We start from the raw sequence: 20,588 nt of genomic DNA, 5'->3' as shown, positions 1-20,588 counted from the left end.
TTCAAAACAAATGCTAGGAAGTTCTTCTTTACCCAACGTGTGGTGGACACCTGGAATGCGCTTCCAGAGAATGTAATAGGGCAGAGTACGGTACTGGGATTTAAGAAAGGATTGGACGGTTTCCTGCTGGAAAAGAGGATAGAGGGGTATAAATAGAGGATTTCTGCACAGGTCCTGGACCTGTTGGGCCGCCGCGTGAGCGGACTGCTGGGCATGATGGACCTCAGGTCTGACCCAGCAGAGGCATTTCTTATGTTCTTATGTTCTTATTTCCCCCTTCTTGTGACATTCTCTTCTCCTTCCACGTTTCGTTGCCCTGCTCTTGGCTATCGGAGTCGATCCTCATCTTCTCACAAGCTAGCCAAAATGCTTTGGTTAGATAAGCAGTGCAAAGAACCTTTTGACGTGTGCTGTCAGTCTGGGAACCTTTCACTTGCAGAATGTGTAACGGCACACAAGAAGAGAGGATTATTGGTCTTGTAATGTTTTGCTTTTCATATGTCTTCATTATACCATCTATTCTAGGAAGCATATAAATAGCATTAATATTAAAGTAAAACAAACTAACACAACTTAAATTTCTCATAAAAACATAACCCGTGGTTTTGATTTTGTAAGTAGAATTCAGAAGCACTTATTTAAAAGTCAAGAGTTTTTGTTTTTATTTATTTATTAATATGTTTAAAATAAATGCTGGGCCAGACAAATTGAGGTTTATAGAGGAACTAGTATTTTAGCCCGTTACACTAACGAGTGCTAGAAGTCTGGCCAGCTCCCTTAGTCCCTTGACCCCCCCTCCTTCCCTTCCCACGGTCCCGACAAACCTGCCAACTCTATCAGCGTCTTCAGCACTCTACACACACTGCTTCGTGGCCTTCTACTGTCCTGATTTACTCTGGCACGTCCCCGATGACATCATCAGATACACCGCAGAGCAAATCAGGGCAGTAGAAGGCCCTGAAGCAGCGTGTGTAGAGTGCTGCAGACAGGTTTGGAGTCTGGACCGCGGGAAGGGAAGGGGGGGGGGCCGGTCAGACGTCGGGAAGGGATGGGAGACCGCGAAAAACTTACTGTTTTTTTTGCCGCGAGAGAGCAGGGAGTCCAGCGCTGGCGGCCAGTCCTGCCGTGAGTGTAGTTAGGTGCTGGAAGGCTGGGGACTTGCGCATGAGCACTCCTGCTGCCACAGACATACACCTCACGGATCAGGGAAAACGGAACATGCAGGTAGGAGTGCGCATGCGCGGCTAGGGTTTTATTACATAGGATGATGTTCGGCCATTGTCCAGCTAAATTTATCCATTCAGGATCACACAAATTATCGGGGGATGGAGGAGTAAGCTTAATAGTTAGAGCGGCAGGCTGAGAATCTGGAACGGCAGGGTTCAAATCCCACTGATCCTACTGCTGCTTCTTGAGATCTTGGCCAATCACTTAACCCCCCCCCCTTTTTTTTTTTTTTTTTACAAAACCATAGTGCAGTTTTTAGCGTCGGATGTGGCGATAACAGCCCCAATGCTTATAGGAATTCTGTGAGCATCAGAGTTAATACCGCCACGGCTGCCGCTAAATACGGTGTTGTAAAACAGGGGGTGGTTAATCCTCTATTGCCTAAGGTACAAACTTTAGATTGCGAGCCCTCTAGGAGGCAAATAATTACTGAATCTGAATGTAACTTACCTTAAACTACCGATAAAGGCAGTATATCGCAAACTGTGCTGCCCAAGATTATAGGTGTGCCGCCAGATACCAAGGAGGAGGCGAGGTGCTGCCACCGGCTGACTGCCTGCAGGACATGCTTCTTGCAGCAAGATGAACACCCTGTAGGCAGTCAGCTGCCACCAGCGCCTCTCTTTCTCTCTGTGTGTCTTCCCTTCCAGCACGTTCCATTGGCGGCTCAGGGCCCTGTTAGAGGGTCTTCTTGCATGCTTGGATGCAAGCGCATGACATCATCACGTTGACGTCCGTGCACTTCCGGGTGCCTCGAGCCATGGCCAACACGTTTAGCATGCCGTGGCTTGGCAAAGTTTGCGAGACACTGGATAAAAGCACGATTAAAATCCAGTCCAAATAACTTGCCGAACAAATGAATGATCCATTCTGAGAGTCTACGCCCTGTCCATTGTGGTCTGAGTTCTGGAACTAGTATTTGGTGCAATTGTTTAAATGTTGGAATCTCCATTTCTAAATAACAATTGATTTTTTTTTTTTTTAAGGCTAATTTTGACACCAACTTTGAAGATAGGAATGCCTTTGTGACAGGAATTGCCAGATACATAGAACAGGCAACAGTTCACTCCAGCATGGTGAGTACTTTCAACCCTAGCAGTGTATTCCTGCAAATACATAACATAACATTATACTTACCAAAAAGTTCTACGCAGTTTACAAAAGATTATAAGCATTAAACATAATTGTATATTTGAATGAGTCAGCTGGTCAGGTATTTGGAGAAAAGATAGGTGTTTAGCTGTTTTCTAAAATGTCTGTAAGAAACAGCCGTGAGCAACAATGATCGAAATTCTTTTTGATAAGAATCTGCCTGAGATGCTAAAGAGTGATTTAGGAATTTCTTGCTTTTACAACCTTTTACAGAAGGAAAATTGAACAGAGCATGAGTTTTTCTACTGCATTTGTGCGCAGCTATGGAAAAACTATTAGCCAGATAAGTAGGGGCTGCACCATATAAAACCTTGTAACAAAAACAGCCCAAGTCGAGTCCAGTATCCTGTTTCCAACAGTGGCCAACCCCACAAGTACCTGGCAAGATCCCAAGGAGAGAAATAGATTTTATGCTGCTTATCCTAGGAATAAGCCATGGGTTTCATCAGGCCGTCCTCAAATAACGGCTTACGCACGTATGGTTCTGGAAATTGGCCAAACCTTTTTTTAAACCTTGCTAAGCTAACTGCTTTCACCACGTTCTCCAGCAACAAATTCTAGAGTTTAATTACACACTCAGTGAAGAAATATTTTCTCCTGTTTGTGTTACATCTACTACTTATTAGCACCATTGCATGCCCCCTAGTATTTTTGGAAAGAGTAAACAAGTGCCTCACATCTACCCTTTTCCACTCTACTCGGTATGAGCCCCACCCATGTCTCACCATGCTCTATGCGTAAGCTCCCATTGTATTTACATGCTATGTAAGTTAGATGCAACATTACAGAATAGCAACTTGCTGCCCTGGTGACACTTTCACGGGTTAGTGTATATTTTACATGCATAAGCATTAGTATTCTAGACATTTTTTGCATGTAAGGGGCTCGTACATCCTGGCACCTAGTTTAGATAGACTTAGTGTGTTTTGTCTATTTTAGAATGAAATGTTGGAGGAAGGCCATGAGTATGCAGTTATGCTGTACACCTGGAGGAGCTGTTCCCGAGCCATTCCACAGGTGAGAAGGATACCATCGGCAGCCTGACCGCAGCCTGTGTGTCACGGTTAACTCTTTTATAGTTTGAGAAGGTGGGATTTACCCTATATAAGACTTGTTCTCAAGGTCCATTAAGGAGAATGTGTATTTCCCTTAATGGCCCCCACGTGGCAAGTTTTTTTGTTTTTTTTTAAAAATATACTGTATAGTGATGCTTTTATATAAAGGAAAGTCAGCATAATCAAGCTCAGCGACAGGAGATATGTGTGAAAGTTACACGATGCAAGAATCCATCCACCTTCTGCTGAGCCCTGCCAGCTCAAAAGCCCTCCCCCCGCCAGGCCATATGGGCTGCAATCCCCTGACAACTCCGACATTACTGCTGACCTCCTCCCCCCCCACCACAGCTCAAAGGCCCTCTCCCCCACCTGGCCATATAGGCAGCACCCCCCCTCCCAACACCCCGTACTTTTTTAGTGAAAGATCTGCAGGAGGGATGCCTACTCCCTCCTGCCTCAGGGCTTGCCTCTTCAAAATTGTGGCCCTTGCCCATGCCTGGTGCACCTTTATGTTTTCTTCCCAGGGAAGGGGCAGGGCTGCCATTTTGAAGAGGTACGTGGTGTTGGTGGGGAGGGGGTTGCTACCCATATGGCCAGGTGGGGGAGAGGGCCTTTGAGCTGCGGTGGGGGAGGTCAGCAGGAGTATCGGGGTTGTCAGAAGATCGCAGCCCATATGGCCTAATGGGGGGGAGGGCCTTTGAGCTGGAAGGGCTCGGCAGAAGGTGGATGGGGGGAATCAGTCCTTGTAAACTGCAGATTTTTTTTTTTTTTTTAATGGGCGCAGCTGTGTGTGTGTGTGTGTTGTGTGTTCGCACAACACACGTACAGCAGCTCCAGAGCTGTCAGAAAATTTCTGTACCGATTATTCGGTGCTGGTGGATGTTCCCATTTGTGCATCACAAGTGGGTACATTAGAACAATGTTTTTCAACCTTTTTACACCTATGGACCGGCAGAAATAAAAGAATTATTCTGTGGACCGGCATCGGTCCGTGGACCAGCGGTTGAAGAACACTGGGCTAAGTTGTGGGCCAGACCCCGCCCATCTCTACCCAATCTCCACCCCAGACCCCGCCCCCATAATAGTACTAATTGCACCTTGCACGTCCCGTGCCTCATCTGGAAGCCTTCCCTCTGACATTGCAACGTCAGAGAGAAGGCTTCCGGTTCAGGCGCAGGATGTCCGTTGGAGCCACTGCCTGTGGCTTTGTGTAATGAATCAGTTAGAAAGAGGGAGCTGGCTCGAAGATAACGCCGTATCGATCGCACCGTGGACCGGCGGTTGAAGAACACTGTGGACCGGCCCTGTGGACCGGCAGGAAATTTCTGTGGACCGGCACTGGTCCATGGACCGGTGGTTGAAGAACACTGTATTAGAATACTAATGAGCTTCCTTGTAATGTATTTGCATAGCATTTTCGGTGGCTGCTAACGACGAGCGATAGCGGCTACTGAGAACCCTTTTATCAGAAGAAAAGCTTTCCATGATAGTAAGACTGCTTTAATGAGTCTTACTGCCACGGAAGACTTTTGAGCATCAGAGTCTTGGGCATAATCTTGATGCTTTGTAATCTTGCAGTGAAAGTTTTTTTTGGGTTTTTTTTTTTTTAATCTTTATTAATTTTCAAATATTAATAGTGCAACACACAGTGAAAGATTTTTTGCTACTTCAGTCCAGGTGAACAAAATGGCTGATTCTGGCCTAGTTTTGCCCCTTGCCATCTACAGATTTACTCTTATTATTTCACTATTGACTTCCCTAATGCAGATTTTTGGGATCTTCTCAATTTGAGGAAGATACGTGTTTTTTGTTGTTTTTCTTTAGGTGAAATGCAATGAACAACCGAACCGTGTTGAGATCTATGAGAAAACGGTGGAGGTTTTGGAGCCAGAGGTCACCAAACTCATGAAGTTTATGTACTTCCAGGTAACATGGGAGCTACCTATGACATTTGGAGGAAATAGGAAAGGGAGAGGGCTGAGAAGGAAGTTCCTGTAGAGAACCAACGTCAGACTTAACAAGATAAATAATCTTTGCACTCTCTAGGCTTAATATTTTTACTTCATGTTGCTTTTTTTTTTCATTAAAAATAAAACATTTTTGGTTCTTCCAACATTGGCTGCTCCCATCCATGCAATTTAACAGACACACAAGAGTTGGCATTTGAAATTGGCGGAAGGTGATCTTTAATGATACAAGAGAAACATTTATGTCTGTTTTTCACACTAAATTTCTTGTGCAAGAGTTGGGAATTTTATTTGGAACATCTTTGAGGGCAAAAAGTCAAATTTCGGCAAAAAATAACAAACTTTTGTATATAATGATGGGGGTTGCCTTGCAGCTTATCTTAAAAAATTGGAAAAATTTTGACAGATTAAATTATTCCTTCTGGTGGGAATCCCTATGTTATGTCTTTAAAATGGAAAGATTCATGGCCATTCAGAAGGGAGGTTACAAAAAATTTATGGAAGTTTGGGAACCATTAACTAAATATTGTAAGGAATGACTTATTTATCTAATTGAGGAAAACATACACATCCGTGGAGGGGGGTATGGTTTGGCACTGTTTAAGAGGTATAGATAGGTTGTTTATAGGTAATTTTATGAGTTGGTCAATTGGATAAATGGGTGGGGGAAAATAATTTTTGTCGTCATTTTTAACAAGTTTATTGTGCTGTAATATTAATATTTTATGTAAATGCATCATTTACTGTGCACAATTATAGTTTTAAAAATGAATAAAGAAGTTAAAAAAAAGAGTTGGGAATTTGTTGACGGATAACAGAATCTGGGTTTTTACCAAGAATGCCCTCGGAGGTTTTTTTTTTGTTTTTCTCTCACTGTATTTGTTTACTTGGCATGTTGGTGGCTTGCAGCGCAAGGCGATCGAACGCTTCTGTAATGAGGTGAAACGTTTATGCCATGCCGAGCGCAGGAAGGATTTCGTCTCCGAGGCTTACCTCTTGACCCTGGGGAAGTTTATCAACATGTTTGCTGTCCTGGATGAGTTGAAGAACATGAAGTGCAGTGTGAAAAATGACCACTCTGCATACAAAAGGTGAGGGACGGAAAGGGCATTTGCTTATACCTGACATCTCTCCTCTTGGCAGCATAGCTTAGGGCAGGGATGTCAAAGTCCCTCCTTGAGGGCCGCAATCCAGTCAGGTTTTCAGGATTTACCCCAATGAATATGCATAAGATCTATTTGCATACACTGCTTTCATGGTATGCTAATAGATCTCATGCATATTCATTGGGGGGGAAATCTTGAAAACCCGACTGGATTGCGGCCCATGAGGAGGCACTTTGACACCCCTGGCTTAGGGAGATGAGCACTTGGCTGCGTACCTGGAGGTCACCAGTCTCCTTTGCACTATGTGATCTTGATCAAATTATATATCCCTCCCCGTGTTCTAGGACAGTGGTTCCCAACCCTGTCCTGAAGGACCACCAGGCCAATCGGGTTTTCAGGCTAGCCCTAATGAATATGCATGACAGAGATTTGCATATAATGGAAGTGATAGGCATGCAAATCTGCTCCATGCATATTCATTAGGACTATTCTGAAAACCCGATTGGCCTGGTGGTCCTCCAGGACAGGGTTGGGAACCACTGTTCTAGAAGATAGGGATATTAACATAGAAATATCCAATTTTATATATGCATGTGCAGGTTAATGTAGTTTTTTCAGTGAGAGATTAGAGAAACTGGGCCTCTTCTCCCTTGAAAAGAGGAGACTGAGAGGGGACATGATCGAAACATTCAAGATACTGAAGGGAATAGACTTAGTAGAGAAAGACAGGTTGTTCACCCTCTCCAAGGTAGGGAAAACGAGAGGGCACTCTCTAAAGTTAAAAGGGGATAGATTCCGTACAAACGTAAGGAAGTTCTTCTTCACCCAGAGAGTGGTAGAAATGTGGAACGCTCTTCCGGAGGCTGTTATAGGGGGAAACACCCTCCAGGGATTCAAGACAAAGTTAGACAAGTTCCTGCTGAATCAGAACGTACACAGGTAAGGCTAGACTCAGTTAGGGCACTGGTCTTTGACCTAAGGACTGCCAAAGGAGCGGACTGCAGGGCACGATGGACCACTGGTCTGACCCAGCAGCGGCAATTCTTATGTTCTTATGACATGGCAAATTCAAATTTGAGATGCCTAGAAACCTTATCAAATATGGCACTTGAAGTACTAGGAAACGGCAAGAATTTCTATCACATGACCCCTTGTTTTTTTAAAATATCGCTGGGTCCCTTTTACTTATTCCGTTTAAAGTTCTAGCACTAACACACAAAGCATATTATAATCAACAACCTAATTATCTACATTCTTTGACCATTCCCTATACTCTTAAATCACGGCAAGATGTTAGATTAGTATTGCCATCCGTAAAGAAAGCCAGATGGGAATCAACCAGAAATAAAGGTGTTTTTTTTGTTTGTTTTTTTTTTCTCCTTGGTGCCTTTTTGGGGGAATCGACTTCTAAAATTACAATTGAGCAGAAGGAAATTTTTAAAAATTCAAAATTTTATTTAAAAAACAAACAACCCACTTTTCTGTTTTGAAAGGCTTTTATCATTGATTTTTGTGATGACGGCATAGTAACATAGTAGAAGACGGCAGATAAAGACCCGAATGGTCCATCCAGTCTGCCCAACCTGATTCAATTTAAATTTTTTTTTTTTTTTTTTTTTCTTCTTAGCTATTTCTGGGCAAGAATCCAAAGCTTTACCCGGTACTGTGCTTCCAACTGCCGAAATCTCTGTTAAGACTTACTCCAGCCCATCTACACCCTCCCAGCCATTGAAGCCCTCCCCTGCCCATCCTCCTCCAAACGGCCATACACAGACGCAGACCGTACAAGTCTGCCCAGTAACTGGCCTAGTTCAATCTTTAATATTATTTTCTGATTCTAAATCTTCTGTGTTCATCCCACGCTTCTTTGAACTCAGTCACAGCTTTACTCTCCACCACCTCTCTCGGGAGCGCATTCCAGGCATCCACCACCCTCTCCGTAAAGTAGAATTTCCTTACATTGCCCCTGAATCTACCACCCCTCAACCTCAAATTATGTCCTCTGGTTTTACCATTTTCCTTTCTCTGGAAAAGATTTTGTTCTACGTTAATACCCTTTAAGTATTTGAACGTCTGAATCCTATCTCCCCTGTCTCTCCTTTCCTCTAGGGTATACATATTCAGGGCTTCCAGTCTCTCCTCATACGTCTTCTGGCGCAAGCCTCCTATCATTTTCGTCACCCTCCTCTGGACCGCCTCAAGTCTTCTTACGTCTTTCGCCAGATACGGTCTCCAAAACTGAACACAATACTCCAAGTGGGGCCTCACCAATGACCTGTACAGGGGCATCAACACCTTCTTCCTTCTACTGACTACGCCTCTCTTTATACAGCCCAGAATCCTTCTGGCAGCAGCCACTGCCTTGTCACACTGTTTTTTCGCCTTTAGATCTTCGGACACTATCACCCCAAGGTCCCTCTCCCCGTCCGTGCATATCAGCTTCTCTCCTCCCAGCATATACGGTTCCTTCCTATTATTAATCCCCAAATGCATTACTCTGCATTTCTTTGCATTGAATTTTAGTTGCCAGGCATTAGACCATTCCTCTAACTTTTGCAGATCCTTTTTCATATTCTCCACTCCCTCTTCGGGGTCTACTCTGTTACAAATCTTGGTATCATCTGCAAAAAGGCACACTTTTCCTTCTAACCCTTCAGCAATGTCACTTACATTGAACAGGATTGGCCCCAGCACCGAACCCTGAGGGACTCCACTAGTCACCTTTCCTTCCTTCGAGCGACTTCCATTAACCACCACCCTCATGGTATGCTAGCTTCTCGGTAAGTGATAATTGGAGTGCAAAAGGGTCCGATTCCGACTGAGTCTTATGTATCTGTACTCGGGTCTTTTTTGTCACTATTATGGAGTTCGTGTTATTGCTGAGTGTTTTTTTTTTATTTGTTATTTATAACTTGTAAACCTCTTTGTTCTCAGTAAGTAAAGCAGTATATTACATTTTATACTGCTTTAATTAGTCACCCATGCCAAATCTGTAAATCTCTTTATATATAAAATGACCACACAGTATAATACATGCTTAATTCCCTCTCATAATAAGTTTATTACATTTTATAAATATAAACATTTGGTGAATGCTTCATAGATGCCAAGTGGTGGTTTTTGTGCATACTCAGATGCGACATGTATTGACTTTGCTGTCTAAGTATCACAAGCTTTCTACTTCTTAAAATCCAGCGGCACAAATATCCCTTTGATTTTAGTATAAATCATGTTTTATTGGTGCACAGTCAGCAAATACGTATGTCCCTGCTTGTGAGTGATCTGAGAACATGCAAGAAGATCACTAGCTTGCAAGGTGAAATGACCTTCTGGTTTTTTCCCCCCCTCAGAGCTGCTCAATTTTTAAGGAAAATGGCGGATCCTCAGTCCATTCAGGAGTCTCAGAACCTGTCCATGTTCTTGGCTAACCACAACAGGATCACTCAGGTGTGTTGCACTGTGAGCCTCTGAAGCTCCTCACTGCGGATCATATATTTGGTGCATCTTAGATCAGTGGTCTCAAACTCGCCGCCAGGTGCTATTTTGAGGCCCTCGGTATGTTTATCATAATCACAAGAGTAAAATCAAACAGTTTCTTGACCATATGTCTCTTTAGCTATAAATGACAATATTATTATTAAGACTTGGCCAAAAGGAAAGATTTATAAACTATAAAGAGTTTTACCTCATGCAAAATTGTCATTTCTTTAATAAAACATTAACTATTTTTTTCTGAGGCCCTCCGAGTACCTCCAAATCCAAAATGTGGCCCTGCAAAGGGTTTGAGTTTGAGGCCACTGCCTTAGAGGGAGGGACAAGAATCCAGCCAGATCATGAACTTCTACTCCCAACAGACAGGTTTTTGCCTGCAAAACTCAATATGAATGATACAGTCCAATCTGAAGTATTCTAATGTTTCTAGTAGATTTGGAGTGGAATTCTAGAAAGGATATACGAAGCAGAATTGAGATAACCCAATTCTGACTATCTCAAATTCCGTTAGTATTTTAGAACAGGATCTGGCAACATAGGCTGTTCTAAGTTTCATAGAGAAATGGACATTTATGCGCAGGTTACATGTGGAGTGGGGAGTAGGGGGGCATCCATTTTAGAACCATAAACTCTAAAATATCAATGGGGCAAAACAGTCACATACCTGTGTATGTTTTGATATCGCAACATGCATGAATTTTTCCTGACGTTGTCACAGAGTCTGGTATCCGTTGCCACTTTCACTTTCGTTTTGTGGGAGAGCCATCAATCATTGAGCAGTTAAGGGGGGTGACCTTTCTGAAGCCCACACTTCTTGGGTGAAAGTCTAGAGGTTGAACTCTTAGGAGGAAGGCGTGGCCTAATGGATAGAGCTACCACCTCAGCATCCTGAGGTTGTGGGCTCAAGCCCCGTGCTGCTCCTTGTGATCCTGGGCAAGTCACTTAATCCTCCACTGCCCCAGGTACATTACATTACATTACATTACATTAGGGATTTCTATTCCGCCTGTGCCTTGCGGTTCTAGGCGGATTACAATATAGAAAATATCTGGGATATTCCAGTAGAGTTACATTTCAGGATAAGAGTAAGTTACAGGAACAGTAATGAGTTATGATACTATAATTTCACAGAAGATAATACTTATTACAGAAGATAATACATATAACAGAAGATAATGCATTTTACAGAGGTAATACATGTCAACTCGATCGGTTAAATCGGGTGTAGTGTAGAAGAATTACAGTACATTCTAGATCACAGATAAAGAGATAATATAGGTGGGTATTTCCGATGTCGTTGATTGGGAGCTCATTGGGTGGTGGTTAGAGTGATGGGAGATATTTTTTGAACAGTAATGTTTTTATTTCTTTGCGGAACTCTTTTATGTCTGTTGTTTTGGTCAGTAATTTTGAGATGTCAGAGTCTATTTTAGCTGCCTGTGTCCCCAGGAGGTTGTCGTAAAGTTTCTTACGACGAGTACCGTTGAGTGGTGGGTAGGTGAAAAGGTTCTGTGTTCTCCTTCTTCTTGGTGGGAGGTAGTGGTGAAAACGGTTATTTAGGTAACATCAGATAGACTGTGAGCCCACTGGGACAGATAAGGAAAATGCTTGAAGCACCTATATGTAAACCTCTTTGAGTGTGGTTATAAAACTACAAAAAGTCCCAATTAGAGATCTGCACGGGAACGGGGATTGCCCAGAAATAGCTAAGAAGAAAAAATTAAAAAATTTAAATTGAATCAGGTTGGGCAGACTGGATGGACCATTCGGGTCTTTATCTGCCGTCATCTACTATGTTACTATGTAATTATGTGTATCTGCTCATTTCATAGTGTCTACATCAGCAGTTAGAAGTTATCCCTGGCTATGAGGAGCTCTTGGCTGACATTGTTAATATCTGTGTGGATTACTATGAGAATAAGATGTACCTTACCCCCAGTGAGAAGCATATGTTACTAAAAGTAAGTATATTCCTTTCCTTCTCTTAGTAGGTGAGGAATGAGTCTGTTGCGTCCTTCAGTCAGCATAGGGCCAGACGAACGAAAGTCAGCAATTGTCTAACAATTGTCGCTAAACCATGCAAATATGCTCATTAATATTGAAATGCCATGTAAACTAGCAGAGCGACCGATGCTCTAACATGGCTTCCCAATGCACAAAAAAAAAAGTGAAAAAAGTGACTGGTGAAGACCAGCCGCTTACCTATCCCACTGATACAAAAATATTTATAGCATACTAAACTTTTTTTTTTTTAATGGGCATAGATGCTGTGTGTGTGTTACACATGCACAATATCTGCCCCATTAAAAAAGAAAAAAGCTTCCCCCCCCCCCCCCCCCCCCGCTAATGACAGCCCTCTTTGACGAACCAGCACTGGGGACCGACACCCCCCCCCCTCACACACACACACACAGCAGCAAAAAAGGCAGAAGGGATGCTTACTTCCTCCTGCTACCGGATGCTCCCCGAACTTCCCCCCCCTTCAACTCCCTCCCAGTACCTTTGTCTGAAGAGAGCAGGAGGAAGGCTCGGTCCTTCCAGCTCCGAGGCCTGCCAATCCAAAATGGCAGGCCTTCCCCTCATTGCATGATGTGTGCACGGGGAGGGGCTTTAAGGCCCTGATTGGCTCGGATGCCTAGGGCCCTTCCCAAGGGGTGGGGCTTTAGGCGTAAGTGCCAATCGGGGCCTTAGACTCCTTCCTCTGTATCCTGAGATACAGAGGAGGAGCCCAAGGCCCTGATGGGCTTGACTGAACCTTTATCCACATGTTTGTGCACACCTTCAAAGAAGTCAAACAAATTGGTGAAGCAAGGCCTCCCTTGGCTGAACCCATGCTGACTCTGTCCCTTAAAATCATGTTTGTCTACATGTTCTACAATTTTTATTTTTATAATTGTTTCTACTGTTTTGCCTATCACTGAAGTCAGGCTTTTACTGGTCTGTAATTTCTCGGATCTCCCTTGAAACCCTTTTGAAAAATTGGTGTGACGATTTTAGCTAACTACGGATCATCAATTTTATGTTTCAGCACCTTTGGATGTACTCCATCTATTATTGCAGTATTAGTTAGTCACAGATGGTGCATAAAGGATAATAACGAGTATTATAAGGAAGGTTTTTCTGATCAATGATCATGTCCTATAGGGCATGGAAGTTGAAAAATAACCTGTGTTAGCATTATTGAGAACTTTTCCTTCCTTTACAACACAGAGTTTTTAGAAGGCTTTTTGTAAATACCAGCACAATGCTGAAGTTACTGACCTCACAATTGCATGCAAGGGAATGGTAGATATCCTTATGGGAATAAATTATGCTTAAAGGATCAGAGCTGCCTGTCCTTACCTTTTCCAGGTAATGGGTTTTGGTCTCTATTTGATGGATGGAAACATCAGTAACATTTACAAGTTGGATGCCAAGAAGAGAATCAATCTCAGCAAGATAGACAAATTCTTTAAGGTTGGTGACCAGATTTGCAAATCATTTTGTCTGCACTAGATTTTATTTCCAGCTGCTTTGCTTATCCACAGGTCCGACTTTGCCCCTGGTACAGGCAACCCAAGTTTCAGTGGCAGTAGATCTCCAGGTTTGTCTTGAAAACACGTTCTTTGTTTTTGGATCTTAGCCGAGGCTTCTCCTTTAGGCTGTGGGTCCAGCCTGCCTCGGGGAAAGTAGAAGATGAAACTGTGCAGTCTTCCTCGGCACTTGCATATTCTGAAACAAGAAGAAAATGCCTCTCTCTCTCTCAACTCCAAGGGGTACTAGTAAGCATCATTAAAATAACATGTGAATGCTCAGGTTCATATTTTGTGCTCCTGTTCTGGACTTCCTGAATCAGTATTTACAACGTTAGAAAGAATAACATTTTAGAAAAGTTGCATGACGAGAGGCAAGAAAACCCTTATTTCAGCTGATGGCGGTTGCTTTAGTATGCTGGGGAGGTAATTCACATGACTATACTAGTATATCCATGTAAAAATCCTTTAATAAAAGTACTCCTTGCATAAAAGGACGCACAGTGACAGGAATGCGCATCCTTTTCATGCAAGATGGCCCTAGGCAGGTTCGGGAGAGGAGTTTGCTGTAATGGTTTGCCTGCATCTGTTATAAAACATGTGCATTCTTTTCATCTCTTCCCAAGCAGGTGTAAATGTATGTGGCTTCATTTTTAGCCCTAATTCTTGGCTGCTTTTCTGGGGCAATGTTATGAAGACACGTGGGCACCTACTTGGCCTCCCAACCTAGATGACCTGTTATAAAATATTCTCTGCGAGCCCAGTTTTCAGTCAAGAGGTGATCGGTGTTTTGCTGACCACCATTAAACTCAGAAATTCAGTGCACTAGTATTGGATTTCCGGAGCTGACTAACACATAGACAGTTAAGTCCGATATTCAGCAATTAGGCACTCCTTTTTACTAAGCCACGGTAGAGGTTTCTGCCACGGTAGAGGTTTCTGGGATGCTAAATGCTCTGGGGCAGCTCTGACGCTCATAGGAATTCTGTGAGCATCAGAGCATTTAGGTCCTGATTCTGCATAGTGCTCCCGATTGTAGGCAGCTGTAAGGCGTCCTACAACTGTCTAATCAGCCAATCGTGAGGTACTTTTTCTAAAAAGAAAAAAAAATGCTCCCCACGCAGGCCGCCTATATTGAAGGCGCCTCCAGGGAGCCTAGAGAGGCCCGCAAGCTTGCCTAAGGCAAACTTAGGCGGCTCTAAGCAGAACGGGAGACGCTTACAATGTAGGCTAGCAAAATGCTGGCCTACATGGTAAGTAGACACCGCCGCTGTACCTAATCGCGGCAAGGATCTCCCTGCCTTGATTAGTATAGCAGTCGCGGCTAAGGCCGCAAAAGTCTCCCCTCCCCCCAGTGATCGCAGCAGGAGGGTGCCTAACCCCCCCCAACGGTCCTCCCGACGATCGCGGCAGGAGGGTACCCAACCCCTCCTGCCGACCCCCCCCCCCCCAACGGCTCTCCCCTAAGATCACCAGCAGGAGGGTGCCCAACCCCTCCTGCCGGACCCCCCCCCCCAGCGAACACCACCACCCCGGAACCCCCCCTTGACTTTACCAGCAAGTTGGACTGGACAGCTCCTCGCACATCCAGCCAGCAGGCCCGCCTCCGTCCAAATGAGGTGGGCCTGCCCCTACCCTGCCCAACCCACAGGATCCTAGGACCTGATTGGTCCAGGCGCCTAAGGCCCCTCCCACTATAGGGCACGTTAAACCCGATTCTGTAACCGGCGTCTGCAACATGGACATCGGTTACAGAATCGGGTTAACTTTGGGCGGGTGTAAGGCCCAGGATTGACGTCCTATACAGAATCTGGGCCGGAGGAGGAAGTGACGTCATCTTGCTGAATGGCAACGTGAAGCAGAAGCTCTGTCGGGCTTTTGTTATTTTTGAGCTTGGCGCTTCCAAAGTGCGTCTTTTTTGCCACAGAATCCGGGCCTTAGTGCTCCAGGCCATGGTAGAAATCTCTGCCATGGCTTAGTAAAGGCTACAGGTTACTGTGTGAAAATAGGACCGATTTTATTATGCAGTTCCTGTTTGTGCAGTTACCCTGGCTAGTTAAGTACTGAATATCGGCACTAAACTGGTCAAGGAGGAAGAGCTGTGGCTGACTGGTTGAGCTACTGCCTCTGCACCCAGAGGTTGTGAGATCAAATCCCGGTGCTGCTCCTTGTGACCTTGGGCAAGTCACTTAATTCTCCGGTGCCCACCACTTTGAATGTCAGCTTTGAAATGGCAAAGCGACAAAAAGGCAGTATATACAAGTCCCCATTCCCTTTCAAGTGCTGACTTTGCCCTGGAACGCCTCCAGAATAATTGGTTTCCAGTTTGGCCCTGACTGGTTATTTTCAGCAGCTCTAGCCAGTTAAATGCCACTGAAAATTAGTGGTTTGCCCTGAACTGGCAAACCACTTTTCTGGTCAGTTTTAATTGCTTTGAATATCTATGCCTATGATTATTCTCCCTCCTGAGGGCTGTGAGCAAGATCAGCCTTGGGCTGGAGAGTGGATGGCCTGAGCTGAGAATTAGAGAATGACACGGGGGACAAATTTTCCCCCCGTCCCCGCGGGAACTCATTTTCCCGTCCCTGCCCCATTCCTGCACGCTCTTGTCTTCATCTACACAAAACTCAAACATGTAGAAATCATTAAGTGTTCAAGATTTGTGCTTACAGGCAAGGGACGGGGACAGAGAAAAATGTGTTCCCATGTCATTCTCTACTGAGAATCAAACCTTGCTGCTCTTGTCATAGTAGCGCCACAGGACTGCCCTTTCACATGTTTTATTTCCTGGCTCCCCATGCCCGAGCCTCTGCATCTGCATCTGCATCTTGTTACTTGCATGGGATCCTGATAAGGGCAGAGTACCCTGATGCGTTGGAATCTAGAGTGGACCTAAAAAATGTAAGCGTTTATATTTTTTTAAAATCAGAAATTGAATAAAGAATTGGAACAGAGGATCCGTCCTAATGATTTGGTTTGTTTAAACTGCTAAATGAGTTTCTTCGGAAAGCAATTTTGCTGACGATGGTTCTAGTTTTTTGTTTTGTTTTTCTAGCCGGTATCTGCATCCGATTGTATCGCTCTTCTCCTACACAAAAAAAAAAACTCTCCATCCTTGGAAGAAGGTCCTGGCTTTCTCAGTTAGGTCAGCATTGGTGTAAGTGGATCACCCAAGGGGTTAATCAAAGAGGCAAAAAGCCATCAAAATAGATGACCTGCATAACCAAATCAACATGAAGGAAAAAGATCTCAGAGCCCACATATGGAATTGTGGCGTGGTTATCGTTCATCGATCAACAAAAACTCAAACGACAAATGCTTCAACCCGTAAATCAATTAAAACCCTGAGGAAGCCGCATGCTTGCGGCGAAACGGGTTCCCGTTGGATACAGCATATGGGAACTAAGCAGTTTATCTTGTATCGCTAAACCACAAGATAAGTGCCTTTTTGGCTTTTTTGATATGTCTTTGCTGTAATTTGCCTATTTGCACCAGTTTTGCTGCTATTTCCTGTGCCTTGCTAATTTTCACAGTTCAATCGTTGTCAATTTGCACAGTTAAAGTTACTGTTGGGTAGTTGCCGGTTTGCACTTGCAAATTTGCACAGCTTTTTGATAAAAAGAAAAATAAGTAAAAATATTATTAGATAAAAATATAGGATTAAAATTTTTGATTATCTTATTTAAATTATAAAGAGTAGTGAAATATTAAAATTTATGACGAATTAAGTCAAACATTCATCATGAAGGATTTTTTGATCGATGAAAGAGAACCACGCCACAAGTCCAAATGTGGGCTATAACATTATAATCCGCGGGAGTGGCAACTCTGAGATCTTTTTTTTTTTTTTAGTTTAACATTAACATTTTTTATTAATTTTTTTCATATAACAACAAGTGTATCATAAAGATTCATACAATTACCTTAAGTATACACTTGATATCTCCATAACATACTGTACATACAACATATCTTATATAATCCTTACTACAATTTTAGACATCATATAAAATTTAATAATTTTATCAACTATTATTCAATTATGAATCCCTTTCCCTCCCCTTATTTTGTTAGTTGCACACAATATAACAACTATTATGATAATTTATTTATATTTTATGATAAAGAGAATAAACCTACCCCCCCCCCTCGTTTATCAAGTATCTTATTATGGGAAAAATTTATATCAGTCATTACAAAAATCTGTTAATGGTCCCCAAAACTCTGAGATCTTTTTACTTCATGTTGATTTTGTTATGCAGGTCATCTATTTTGATGGCTTTTTGCCTCTTTGATTAACCCCTTGGGTGGATCTATTTGTTCGTGGTTAATCTTTTCTCTATTTTTTATTTGATGTAAGTGGATCACACCAGGGCTGAATGTCATTTGATAGCACCCAGACTGCTCAAACCAGCGTCCCCAAGAACAGCGGAGGTCCTTTTATCTTGTGTGTCACAGAAGCTTTGGTTGTCCTGTGGTTACGTGGAACCCCTCCCCCCCCTTCCTTTTGCGCTGTTGATTTGCGTCTTGGCGATTTCCATCGAGGTAAGACTTAGTGAATGGCTCGCCCTTCAATCAGTGTTGTGTTCTCTCTTGCAGCAGCTGCAGGTGGTACCCTTATTCGGTGACATGCAGATAGAACTGGCCAGATACATTAAGACCAGTGCTCACTATGAGGAGAACAAGTCCAAGTGAGTGCCTGCCGTAATGTCTCTTGGCTTGTGTGTGCGACAGCACCTGCTCTGTTAGAAAACACTGTTCTGCTGCTCCTGCTTTGTGCGCATGGGGTCTCGGTCCTGTGCCTCCGAGGGCCTGTTCTGTGTTGTCCCTGTGGAGAGTGAGAGACCAGTGATGATCTAGAGTCATTTAGGGAGTGCGGGGGTAATTCTATAACTGGGCTCCTCCATTCAGACACCCCACACGTATCTTTTTTCTATAACAGAACCTAAGCGCCTAGATTCAATTATTGAATACTAACGCTGAGAGAGAGAGAGAACACTAAGACTAAGAGAGAGAGAACACTAAGACTAAGAGAGAGAGAACACTAAGACTAAGAGAGAGAGAACACTAAGACTAAGAGAGAGAGAACACTAAGACTAAGAGAGAGAGAACACTAAGACTAAGAGAGAGAGAACACTAAGACTAAGAGAGAGAGAACACTAAGACTAAGAGAGAGAGAACACTAACACTAAGAGAGAGAGAACACTAAGACTAAGAGAGAGAGAACACTAAGACTAAGAGAGAGAGAACACTAAGACTAAGAGAGAGAGAACACTAAGACTAAGAGAGAGAGAACACTAAGACTAAGAGAGAGAGAACACTAAGACTAAGAGAGAGAGAACACTAAGACTAAGAGAGAGAGAACACTAAGACTAAGAGAGAGAGAACACTAAGACTAAGAGAGAGAGAACACTAAGACTAAGAGAGAGAGAACACTAAGACTAAGAGAGAGAGAACACTAAGACTAAGAGAGAGAGAACACTAACACTAAGAGAGAGAGAACACTAACACTAAGAGAGAGAGAACACTAACACTAAGAGAGAGAGAACACTAACACTAAGAGAGAGAGAACACATGAATACTGTGAGAGACAGAACACTAACACTAAGAGAGAGAGAACACCAACACTGAGAGAGACAGAACACTAACATTAAGAGAGAGAGAACACTAAGACTAAGAGAGAGAGAACACTAAGACTAAGAGAGAGAGAACACTAACACTAAGAGAGAGAGAACACATGAATACTGTGAGAGACAGAACACTAACACTAAGAGAGAGAGAACACCAACACTGAGAGAGACAGAACACTAATACTAAGAGAGAGAGAACAGTAAGATTAAGAGAGAGAGAGAACACATGAATACTGTGAGAGACAGAACACTATCACTAAGAGAGAGAGAGAACACTAACACTAAGAGAGAGAGAGAACACTAACACTAAGAGAGAGAGAACACTAATACTAAGAGAGAGAGAACACTAACACTAAGAGAGAGAGAACACTAAGACTAAGAGAGAGAGAACACTAAGACTAAGAGAGAGAGAACACTAAGACTAAGAGAGAGAGAACACTAAGACTAAGAGAGAGAGAACACTAACACTAAGAGAGAGAGAGAACACTAACACTAAGAGAGAGAGAACACTAACACTAAGAGAGAGAGAACACTAATACTAAGAGAGAGAGAACACTAACACTAAGAGAGAGAGAACACTAAGACTAAGAGAGAGAGAACACTAAGACTAAGAGAGAGAGAACACTAAGACTAAGAGAGAGAGAACACTAAGACTAAGAGAGAGAGAACACTAAGACTAAGAGAGAGAGAACACTAAGACTAAGAGAGAGAGAACACTAAGACTAAGAGAGAGAGAACACTAAGACTAAGAGAGAGAGAACACTAACACTAAGAGAGAGAGAACACATGAATACTGTGAGAGACAGAACACTAACACTAAGAGAGAGAGAACACCAACACTGAGAGAGACAGAACACTAACATTAAGAGAGAGAGAACACTAAGACTAAGAGAGAGAGAACACTAAGACTAAGAGAGAGAGAACACTAAGACTAAGAGAGAGAGAACACTAACACTAAGAGAGAGAGAACACATGAATACTGTGAGAGACAGAACACTAACACTAAGAGAGAGAGAACACCAACACTGAGAGAGACAGAACACTAATACTAAGAGAGAGAGAACAGTAAGATTAAGAGAGAGAGAGAACACATGAATACTGTGAGAGACAGAACACTATCACTAAGAGAGAGAGAGAATACTATCACTAAGAGAGAGAGAGAACACTAACACTAAGAGAGGATTCATAGACAAAGGCGCGCGCCGACAACTGAGCGCAAGACGGAGGCGCGCGCCAAAGAAAATGAGTTTTTAGGGGCTCTGACGGGGGGGTTTGTTGGGGAGCCCCCCCACTTTACTTAATACAGATTGCGGCGGTGTTGTGGGTGGTTTGGGGGGTTGTAACCCCCCTCATTATACTATAAACTTAACTTTTTCCCTGATTTTAGGGAAAAAGTGAAGTTTTCAGTAAAATGTGGGGGGTTACAACCCCCCACAATACCCCCACA

General features: G+C 43.2%; 1 protein-coding gene across 2 annotated transcripts in view; it reads left to right on the top strand.

Annotated features, from left to right (window-relative positions):
* CYFIP2 (cytoplasmic FMR1 interacting protein 2) overlaps positions 1–20,588 on the top strand; it is a 111,439-nt gene that overhangs the window by 19,406 nt on the left and 71,445 nt on the right. Inside the window, exons 3-10 of one of the 2 annotated variants that reach the window (XM_033927184.1) lie at positions 2,214–2,303; positions 3,319–3,396; positions 5,259–5,360; positions 6,311–6,492; positions 9,858–9,954; positions 11,832–11,960; positions 13,351–13,455; positions 18,111–18,202. In XM_033927184.1, coding sequence (XP_033783075.1) covers positions 2,214–2,303; positions 3,319–3,396; positions 5,259–5,360; positions 6,311–6,492; positions 9,858–9,954; positions 11,832–11,960; positions 13,351–13,455; positions 18,111–18,202 — 875 coding nt within the window. The remainder of the gene's footprint in view (positions 1–2,213; positions 2,304–3,318; positions 3,397–5,258; positions 5,361–6,310; positions 6,493–9,857; positions 9,955–11,831; positions 11,961–13,350; positions 13,456–18,110; positions 18,203–20,588) is intronic. The other variant, XM_033927185.1, reaches the window with a different exon arrangement.

Source organism: Geotrypetes seraphini, chromosome 18 (assembly GCF_902459505.1).
Source record: "Geotrypetes seraphini chromosome 18, aGeoSer1.1, whole genome shotgun sequence".
NCBI lineage: Eukaryota > Metazoa > Chordata > Amphibia > Gymnophiona > Dermophiidae > Geotrypetes > Geotrypetes seraphini.
This window is presented reverse-complemented; position numbering and strand designations above follow the sequence as displayed.